The 10,657-nt window shown below is 37.5% G+C and overlaps 1 protein-coding gene across 6 annotated transcripts; it reads left to right on the top strand.

Moving 5' to 3' along the window:
* Nucleotides 1-4,122: 4,122 nt before the first annotated feature.
* On the top strand, nucleotides 4,123-10,355 carry LOC18423340 (alcohol dehydrogenase-like 2). 6 transcript variants are annotated; one of them, XM_006827942.4, is made up of 10 exons: nucleotides 4,123-4,236; nucleotides 4,349-4,485; nucleotides 4,616-4,662; nucleotides 4,882-5,222; nucleotides 7,691-7,773; nucleotides 7,964-8,039; nucleotides 8,446-8,510; nucleotides 8,614-8,709; nucleotides 9,278-9,439; nucleotides 10,133-10,355. In XM_006827942.4, exons 1-10 carry the CDS (start codon nucleotides 4,197-4,199, stop codon nucleotides 10,247-10,249), a joined length of 1,164 nt encoding a protein of 387 aa, XP_006828005.1. In that variant the 5' UTR covers nucleotides 4,123-4,196; the 3' UTR covers nucleotides 10,250-10,355. The 6 variants fall into 6 exon arrangements, 5 of the variants coding, with proteins under 5 accessions (XP_006828005.1, XP_088719930.1, XP_088719929.1 ...); XM_088863804.1 differs by having other exon boundaries at nucleotides 4,882-5,298; XR_016053310.1 differs by lacking the exon at nucleotides 9,278-9,439 and having other exon boundaries at nucleotides 4,882-5,298.
* The last annotated feature ends 302 nt before the right edge of the window (nucleotides 10,356-10,657 follow it).

Raw genomic sequence — 10,657 nt, 5'->3', positions numbered from 1 at the left:
AAGTTTGATTAAGCCTCAAATAACGAGAGAAAAGAGGCTCACAGTCAAAAAGGTCGGTTAAAGCATCAATATCACAGTAGAGAGAGAAGCAGAGGAACATAAAATATTAAAAGATAAATAGAGCAGTCAGAAAAAAAAGACAAAAATACTATTTCTTTCCCCAAATTTTATTTATTTTCTCAACGCTTGAATTTTGCTTGAGTATAAGACAGAACTAGGGAAAGAGTGGAAAAATAAATAAATAAATAAAATTGAGGGAAACGAAAAAATTTTGATAGGAGGAGCTATGCGTTGATGAGACAAACTATGCAAAAAGTTTCCTTTCATCTTATTTTAATATTATCACTTCTGTCTTTTATGCGTGGGGTGAATATGGAGAGAAATACAAAGTTGAAAAAGTCAAATAACTTGGCTGAGATGAAAGAGAAAACGAACAAAAAATTCAAGAAGCTCATCTAATTGGGTTCTCTTCCAATTGAGAGAAAATTGTCAACCGAATGAAATTGACTTATGAAATCAACATTATCTGAGACGAGAAAATTCATTAGAGTAAATAGAGAATTGATATCGAAAAAAAAAAGACTTTTAAGAGAGATATTGTTCAATAAAATATAACCTCACAGGAAACCAAATAATCGATTTTGATACTGGGACTTGTGGGTTAGCCCACGACGTTTCTGCTAACCTCGCTCTAATACCAATGTTGGATTATGAGAGAAGAGATGGAACCCTAAATTCTCAAGATTAAGGGCAGTGTCATGAGACTGAGGATCGTAGAGTGGAGGATTTTCCAGAACAATGAGAACTCAAGTTTTTCTGTGTGGTTCTCCATAGCCATGAAAGACTTAGTTATAGAGGGATAGAGGAGGTCGTTCTCCAACCTTCAGTTTCTTCTGAAAACTCTTATAAACGTGGCCCAGTAATCTTGGGATATGGGTAGTTATTTTCTACCCGTTAGATAACATAACTTTCTCTCTTTAAAACACCTCTCTATTTTAGTGACAAACATAGACTTTAAGATAATGAGAAAAATATTTGAGGGCCCATGGCCACCCATATGTCCCAACATTCTATTCTAAAACACATTCTCTCTCTTGAAACCCATTATCTCTTTCTCTATCTAAACACCAATTCTCTATATATAGAAACCCAATCTTTCTTGCCCTTTCTAAAAATCTATTATCTCTCTCTAAAAACTCAATCTCTCTTTCTCTTTCTCTTTCTCTTTCTCTTTCTCTTTCAAAAAAACCAATCTATCTTTCTCTCTAAAAAACCATTATCTCTCTCTAAAAACCCAATCTCTTTTTAAAAACTCATTATCTCTCTAGAAATCCAATCTCTACAATTCCATTGTCTGTCTATCTCTAAAAATTCATTTTCTCTATTTCTCTCTCTAAAAATTGATTCTCTCTAGAAACCCAATCTTACTTTCTCTTTCTCTCTCTAAAACCTTATTCTCTCTCTAACAATCCATTTCTCTTTCTCTCTCTTAAAAGCTATTTTCTCTCTAAAAAACCAATCTCTCTCTCTATAAACTCTTTTTTTCTAGAAACTCAATATCTCTTTCTCTCCCTAAAAATCCATTATCTGAAAGTCCATTCTCTCGCTCTAGAAATCCAATATCTATTTCTCTCTAAAAACACATTCTCTCTAGAAATATAATGTCTCTCTAAAAACCAATTCTCTCTCTAGAAACTCATCTCTGTCTAAACCCAATATCTCTTTCTCTCTCTAAAACACATTCTCTCTCTCTAGACCACCCAATATCTCTTTCTCTTTTAAAAAACTCATTCTCTCTTTCTCTCTCTAAAAAACCACTATCTATTTCTCTCTAAAAAACTATTATATCTCTAGAAACCCAACCTCTCTTTAAACCCATCATCTCGCTATAAAAATCTAATCTCTCTTTCTCTCTCTAAAAATGCACCCTCTTCAGAAACTCAATCTCCCTTTCTCTATCTTAAATCTTATTATTTATTTCTCTCTCTAAAAATTCATTCTTTTTAAAAATCTAATATATCTTTCTCTCTAAAAAGCTATTCTCTCTCTCTAGAAATCCATTTTTTATTTCTCTCTCTAACAATGTATTCTCTCCCTAGAAACAAATCTTTTTAAAAACTCATTCTCTCTAGAAACTACACTTTTTCTAAAAACCCATTCTATCTAGAAATCCAACGTTTTTTGCTCTCTTTAAAACCCATTATCTCTCTTTAAAAACCCAATCTCTAGTTCTCTCTAAAATCTCATTCTCTCTCTAGAACCCAATCTCTATTTCTCTATCTAAAAACTCTCTCTCTAGAAACCTAATGTCTCTGTCTCTCTGAAAATCCAAGCTCTTTTCTCTCCCTAGAAATCAATCTTTTTCTCTATCTAAAACCCAATCTCTCTTTCTCTCACTAGAAATCATTATCTTTCTCTCTCCTAAAATCCAATCTCTCATCTCTCTTTAAAAACATATTATCTCTTTCTAGAAACCAATATACCTTTCTCTACTTAAAATCCCAATCTCTATTTCTCTGTCTAAAAATGCAATCTCTCTCTCTCTAGACCCCCAATATTTTTTTAAAGTTTCTAAAAACTATTTTTGGTTTACTACAAACAAAAAAATTTTGAAGAGTGAAATAAGAAAAGGGGGAGGACTTCTTAATGGGCCTGGTCGGGCCGGGCCATACCCAATATATTCTTTTCAGGTTGGGCTGGGCAGGATTGTACATATTCGGGGGTGGGGTGGAATTTTCGGTACACTTTTCGGGGTAGCCTAAAGCCTTTTTCGGCTTTGTTGAGCTTCGGGTCAACCGGTCCGATGGCAGCCGTACTTAACCCCATGCCTTTGATTAATTTGAAAGAAATTGGAATCATACTTACATAGGTATGACTCCAATTTTTTAGATTTTTGACACTTCTTATGAAATTAATTTCAAAGGTAAAAATATTTTTTTACTCTTGTGACATACCAAATGTGAGAAATTAATTATTTTTTAAGAAAATAATTTTTAAAAAATCATTTTCATACGAACCAAACGTGCCGTTAGGTATTTTTCAAAAGTAATTGAGGCCTAAATTGGTTAATTTTTCAAAATTGTTTGAAGCCCAAACTGATCGATTCTCCTATCTGAGTTGCCGATCCACCGAACCGACCAGAATTTTGGAAGGGTCACCGATCTATTTTTTAAAACCTTGACACGACATACAACATATACCATGCAGAGGTCGCATGTAACCCTTCAAAATCGTAATGTACACTCACCTTTAGTGGGAAAGGGTATTAAACTGGACATTATTTCCTCTTTCCTCTCAAATTTGACAACATAGAAGGTGGAAAGGTCGATACCCAAGATTGATATCATTGCACGTCTTGTTTTATTCTTCTTCTTCCTCTATGAATGGGCAAGGTAAAACCCGTGAGGGTGACCGTGGCCCCACCATTGTCCTCGTAGGGCCAACCCGACCTCGTTAGGTCAAAGATAAGATAATTTTTTTTGGAAAAGTAATAAAAAATAAAGGGATCAGACTCGGTTGAACCATATATGCGCTCGCCCCAATCTAAACCGCCGAGCCACAATTTTTAACCCAAGCCCTATGTTTTTTTTAGTGCCTGGTACGGGTTAGAGTTGACCTGATCTAGATCTGAACCTCGATTTAAGACCTTATTCAAATTAGGTTATCGATCCAAAATCCGGACTCATACCCAAAGGTCAGGTCCAAATTGAAATTTGGATCAAACTCGAGTGGTGGTGGATCAGACCTAGATCCATATCCAGATCCAACCCAACTTGTTTTCAATAATAAATTATTATTTTATATATAAATTTTTTAAATAGTATATATACAATTTAGATCTGAATCTGATTTATACTATTCAAATCTCGATCCTGATTTGAATATTCAGGATCTGATTGAATCCGAATCCGATTATACTATTCGGATTTTGATCTATATCTGATCGGATCTCGCCCCATTCTGACCCCTTGTTGGGGGGGGGGGCGGTCTGACCAATTGCCAGCAAAAAAGTGGGTAGGTTGAGATAAAAATGCAAGAAGTGAGCATGGACAACGTTCGTTATAGAGGCACAACCCTAAAGATTTTCCCCTTATAAACACAAGTGATAAACGTGTGGACTTTAAAATTGGCTGCATTTGCGAGAAGCCGTGTTATATCATCTGAGGAAGGTTGTGGGAGATCGACGAACTACAAAAATGGAGGAGCAAACCAAGGGCAAACCCATCCGCTGCAAAGGTCAGGGATCGAAATTCAACTCCCCTTTCTCTCTAAGTGATTTAATGGCAATTTAGCTTTCTTCTTGTTATGAATTTTGAGCTTTGACAGTGGAGTTTATGGGGGAGTACAGCTGCTGTATGTTGGAACCCAGGGGAAGTCCTGGTGATAGAAGAGATAGAAGTGGCTCCACCCCAAGGATATGAAGTTCGAATAAAGGTCATATGCACCTCCCTGTGCCACAGCGATATCACTTACCGGAATCGCAAGGTGCCAATTCCATATTCTGTTTTAACTCCCCCTTCACTTCTTTTATCAACCTCTTGTAGAATCAACCTCTAATTTTTGTTTCTCTCTCTAGAATCAACCTCTAATTCTTGTTACTCTTTCTCTCTAACAGGATCTGCCCCTGCCCTTTCCACTAATATTCGGCCACGAAGCCGTTGGGTACTCTTTTCTCTGTTCTCATAAGAATCTCTCCCTCTCTTTTTTATAGGAATTTATAGCCTCTATCTCTTGCTCTCTCTTGATATAAGTCTATTCTTCCATATAGTTTTTACTCAATAGGGCTCTCTATCAGAGTAAGAGTCTCTTTAGATAGGAGCCAAAATCTGTGTGTTAACTTAAAACATGGGAAATAAGTTGAGTGGGTCGATTATGGGGCAGGGTGGTGGAGAGCGTGGGAGAGGGGGTGGATGAAGTGAAGGAGGGGGATTTGGTGGTTCCCTTCTTTCTGCCAGAGTGCGGCGACTGCACCGACTGCAAATCACCAAAAAGCAACCTATGCACTAAGGTCCCCTTCCAAATCGCTGGAAGCATGATTCGTTCTGGCACCACCAGGTTCTCTGCTCTCGCTGGTGGCCGCCACCACCCTTCTCCTATATACCAAGTGCTTGGTGTCTCCAGTTTCTCTGAGTACACCGTTGTGGACGTTGCTAATGTTGTTAAAATCCCCATTGATCTGCCTCCAGATATGGCTTGCCTTCTCAGCTGTGGCATCTCAACTGGCAAGTCAAATTCCCTGGTTTTTCTTACCCTTTTTGTCACGGTTCACAGCTTCAGCGTAACTTTGATGACCGCAAGGTGTAGTGATCAAGTCTTTGTTTCTAACGCGGCTTAAGAAAAAATTGCCTTTTTTGTGAAAAACATTTAAGAACGGCGTTTTTTTGAGTCGAGGTTCTAAACAATCAAATTAGAGCCCACCTCAAAAATTTTACTAGAAAAGATTGTTTTGTTGTTTAAATATCTTCAAATTGATTATCTCGACCTCAAAATACATGGACATGAGAAAATAATAGATATCAAGTTTTGGAAATATTGTGGTTTGTAACATATTTTTTAACCATCAATTTTCAAATTTTCATAGATCTGTCAATCTATACTATTTTTGAAACTTTAAATTTGATAAATAAAAATGAAAATATATTTTAACACTATCACAAAGATTATGGAAACTATATTTCTCCATACGATTTGAAGGTAGGCTCTAATTGATTGTTTAGACCTTAGGCTCTATACAAACCACACTTTTTTTAAAAATAGGCAAAAAAATAAAAATAAATAAATAAATAAATAAAAGACTAGTTTTTTTTATATATTTTATTTAAACACGTTATATTGAACTTTAAAAAAACGATTAAATTTTTTTTTATTTATTACCTCCAAATTGTACTTGTTTTGAAAGCTTTATAACATTTTTTCTCTTTTATGAAACTTCTAATTTTATTTCTAGTAAGACTTGTACAGCTCTGTCCTTCTATTTTTATCCCTTCTAAAAAAATTGGTTTTATTGGATTAGTCCAAAACAATCCGGTAAAAGTAATACGTCAGTAGGGAATTTTAGGCCCCTACCTTTTTGGTGAGTGGAATAAGAGACCTAATCAATACAACCGCCAAAACCCAGGCCAGTCTCGACTAAAAAAAAAATTACACCGCGCTCTAAAAAACTTCATTCTCTACAAAGAAAAAAAGAAAAATTTATCCCCACCATTTGATTTTTTAGTTCCCAAGTTACTATCCTAAAACCCTTGCCACCCTAATACAGCCCCGGAATGATTTTCTGGTTCCCAAATCCTTTCTGGTTCCCAAATCCTGCCCAAAAAGGTAACTTACCTCTCTATCTTTCTCCCTTCTGCTCAACAAAGCAGCCAAAACTCTCAAGGGTCAAAGGAAGAGGGGCCAGTCATGTTTCTTGTGGAGAGACAAATAGGGCCATGGATAGAGAGACCCACAATTTAAGAAAACCACTTGTAGGGCTATGAATAGAGAGCCCCACAATTTAAGAGAACCACTTGTTTTTGGGGAAACAAATAGGGCTTTGAATGGAGAGAGGCGTCTAGTGTGAGGTGTCATGATTTTAGAGGAAGCACATTTTTTGAGCTCATGCGCCCTCCCAAGAGCGTACTTCTAAGGTACTCCGTACGTTAAAACCCATAGTTAGGTTATATTTTTGGTTTATAACTTTCAAAACTATATATTTTTGAGAATTTAAAATTTTAAACATATTTGATTTTTTCACTCCGATTTTGAATTTAAAATTTTAAACATATCTTATTTTTTCACTCCGATTTTTTTAGCTTAAATCTGATACAGTATATTTCTCCTCATTTTTTTGTGGAGAGCTGATTTTTTGTTATTCCTTAGACTTGTTAACTATGTTCTAAACTCCCATTATATGCTATATGGTACACCACAAATGGGTTGGTAGTGGGCCGGGCCTGAGATGGGCCGGGCCTGACCTTGGCCTAGGACTAGCCCTAACAGGGTAAAACTAAAGAAAAATGATGCAATAAAGGATAAACAAATAAGGGCTGGACCGGTGCAGGCCCATCTTAGCGCAGCCCAAGCCCTAGGTTTTTTTATGGCCAGTTCTGTAGAGCTAGGCTGGGCCATGCCAGGCCCTAGCCCAGCCCCATACCCATGAGGGCCAACCCAACCTGGCCTTGGCCCGAGCTATATTAGGGCCTAGCGAAGCTTGGCCCTGGCCTATCCGGGCTAGGATGGGCTCTGCCAAGCCCTAGCTCAGCCCCATACCAATGACGGCCAGCCCAATCTTGGCCTTGGCCCTAGCCCTATCAAGGCCTGGCAAACCCGGCCCTGGCCTATCCGGGTGGGGTTGGGCCTAGCCCCGACCAGGTAAAACTAAAGAAAAACAATGCAAAAAACAATAAATAAATAAATAAGGGATGGCCTAGGCCGAACCTGTTTTGGCTTGACGCAGGCCCTAATCTTTAAGGGCCAGGCCGGTTGGGCTGGGCCAAGCCCGCCCACTCAACCTATTGCCACGATTAACCAACAAGAAGCCTACAATCATTTTGGAACAGGCAGGTTTAATTGGCATTTTTTTGTGATACTTGTTCACCTCATAGAAATAAAGAAAAATAGTAGATACCTCCCATTTGTATTGAGGTTAATAATCTGTAGCCGACATGTATTTATGTGAGCAATGTGTAATTTGGTAAATGATGAAAATTAGGAGTGGGAGGTGCGTGGAGAGCCGCAATGGTAGAAGCAGGATCTACAGTGGTCATCTTCGGATTGGGAACAGTGGGACTCGCTGTAAGTTTGTGACCAAACCAAACCACTCTTTTTATTCTATATAAACATTTAAAAGTTGTGCTTATGGGCCTTCTTTTATCTCAATGTAAAAGGTAATTCAAACTCAATTTCCTTTAGAAATTCCTCCTCATGCTCTTTATTTTGCTGAGAAGCTTGAGGATGCGTTGCGGACACATATTGTTTGTTTCAGGTTGCAGAAGGAGCAAGAATACAGGGGGCATCGAAGATTATTGGGGTGGATCTTAATCCTCAAAAATTCGAACTCGGTAAGCGCCCAGTTTCTTCCAAATCCATTGCTGATTATACGAAACAATAATCTTGGATATGTTTCGTATCATCTCACCCTTTCAGTCTGAATCACATTATTGGCTTCCCTGCGCGGTATCATTTACGTCTGTCCATTTAGAAATGTTACATAGCACCATAACACTCAATTTTCATATCTGGTTACCATCTAGGCACACAGCTATCACCTAGAACCGTCCATTTTATAAATGGAACAAATTTTAGATGTTATTTACCTCACATATAGCTTAACACATACCATATGTTATCGCTGCGTTGATGCCATAATGTTTTCAGTGAAAGAGTCGCCAACTTAATCCCCATAGCTTTGCCTGGTTCGCTCAGCATGTTATGGTATTCTTCGCATTCTCCTTTTCCTTTATGCAGGGCAGGTTTATGGGCTCACCGATTTCATCAATCCAAAAGAATGTGGTGACAAACCAGTGCATGAGGTAAATCTTGTGATTCCTACATGCAATTCCAAATAACACAATGAAATTAACCAATTCTCCATTCCATTCTTCAGCTATAAAATCTCTTTTGGGTGGATGGCAGGTCGTAAGAGCGATGACTGATGGTGGTGCAGACTATTGTTTTGAATGTGTCGGACTGGCTTCTCTCATGAGTGACGCATTCCTAAGCAGTCGGCCGGTAAGTGGAAGAAAAATATTATCACCAGGCTTTCTATACAATTTGCAGGGACTTGCACTTTTATACCTTTGGTGTTCAATTCATACTCACCAGTAGTACGCATTTCACTTGACACCTAAACATGAAAATGAGTGATTGATTCCTGCGGCTAATGTCGGCTAACTATAATTACATCTGGATTTGGGAGTTCAAGATTGAAAATGAAGCAAAATGTGCAGGTATAATTAATGAACTTTTTTCTCACAAATTTAGCTTCACTCAACTGAGTTAAAGGGACTGGATCGTTGTGGTAGTACCCCATACCTAGTTACCACGTTATAGTTTCCAATTTGAGTTAAAGCCCAGTTTGGACAGACATATGCTAAAATTTGAGTTAAAGCCCAGTTTGGATAGACCTATGCTAAAATTTGGGATGGAATGGTCTTGCAATTGGTAATGTGCTCTTATACCACTGCAAAATATGCTTTCTTGTGTGTATTTTACAATACTAAACCGTAGTAAGGAAAATAGCAAGCAAAAGATGCTCATCTCTAACCAGAGGTTTGCTTTTTATTCTTTTCACTTCCAGGGTTGGGGAAAGACCATAATATTGGGAGTAGAAATGCATGGAGCTCCGTTATCTATCAGCGCATTGGAGATCCTCAAGGGAAAAACTGTGATGGGTTCCATGTTTGGAGGAATCAAACCTAAAGCCGATATCCCCATTTTGGCAAACAAATATCTTAAAAAGGTGGACAGGGACAGGGACATGGCCACAGAGAGAGATAGAGCATTGTCAATTTAGAGGAGAGGATTAATTTAGATAGGGGATCTTTGAGAATGTGGTCTAGGCAGAAGTGGTCGGAGCGGGAGTGCCACAACGTGCCGTCTAGAGCACCTTTCTTACAAGCCACAACTTATATTAAAAAAAAGCAAAACAGAAAAAAAAAAGTTATTTATGTAGGACTCTAAAATTTTAGATAAAATACAAAATGTTTCATTTATAGGCAAAAATACAAAATGCTCCACTTATAGGCAAAAATACAAAGAAGGTCGGTCAACCAGGATTTTTATATTTTTTTTCAAAATTCCCCTCGGTCAACTCGGATTTTGATTTTTATATTTTTTTTCAAAATTCCCCTCGGTCAACTCGGATTTTGATTTTTAATTTTTTTTTTTTGTTAGTAGGGCAGTGAAAAATCAAAATTCGAATTGACCCAAGGACAATTTTAGACAAAAATAAAAAAAAGACGGCTTGACTGACTTTCTTTATAATTTTCTCCTATAAACGTACCATTTTGTAGTTTGCCAAAATTTTTAGAAACCGCATGTAAATCACTCAAAAAAAAGAAAAAAAGAGAGAGAGTTACTGCAACCAATGGAGAAAGAGAGAGAATACAAACAATTGGAAGTGATTCTCATTACATGCATTGTTGATGTTTAGGAGCTTCAATTGGAAGGATTCATCACCCATGAGGTGAGTTTCCAGGATATAAACAAGGCTTTCGATTTGATGCTCCAAGGCGAATGTCTACGATGCATTATCCGGATGGATGCATGACCATGTCTCATGTATTTGGTTTTCCCCTCTTGCTTCTTTCTGCTAGACTGCGATTGTAAATAAAATATACTGATTGGGTTCAATAAATGTATTATTATTGCTTTCATCTTGAGAGAAATTTTAAGCATGAAAAAATAGGCGCGGAATGAGGGGGAATCAAGGAACATATTTATTTCATGGCATAATCATCCAATTCCCTCTCAATTCAATTTTCTAGATTACTTGGACTGGAATTTTCTCCAGCTTTACTTAGATCTTCTAGAAATGGAGCATCCGTGGCCACCATTTTTGTTTTGGTTTGAACTTCATTAAAATGGGCTTTCTGGAGAGAGAAACAAAAATAATTGAGTTTGAAGCCGAGCACCAGATTGTAAACTCCACTTATCGATTATTTGGCGAAGATTATTG

This window comes from Amborella trichopoda, chromosome 4 (genome assembly GCF_054954075.1).
Source record: "Amborella trichopoda isolate Santa Cruz 75 chromosome 4, AtrichopodaSantaCruz75HAP2 v2.0, whole genome shotgun sequence".
In the NCBI taxonomy this organism is placed as follows: Eukaryota; Viridiplantae; Streptophyta; class Magnoliopsida; order Amborellales; family Amborellaceae; genus Amborella; species Amborella trichopoda.
Note: the sequence above shows the minus strand (reverse complement) of the source record. Positions and strands in the feature narration are given on the sequence as shown.

Bases quoted from the DNA above. Each gene is read 5' to 3' on its own strand.
- LOC18423340 (XM_006827942.4), top strand. From the start codon at position 4,197: ATGGAGGAGCAAACCAAGGGCAAACCCATCCGCTGCAAAG. The intron at 5,223-7,690 runs GCAAGTCAAATT...GATGAAAATTAG, and splicing joins CAGCTGTGGCATCTCAACTG to GAGTGGGAGGTGCGTGGAGA. The intron at 8,040-8,445 runs GTAAGCGCCCAG...TCCTTTATGCAG, and splicing joins TCCTCAAAAATTCGAACTCG to GGCAGGTTTATGGGCTCACC.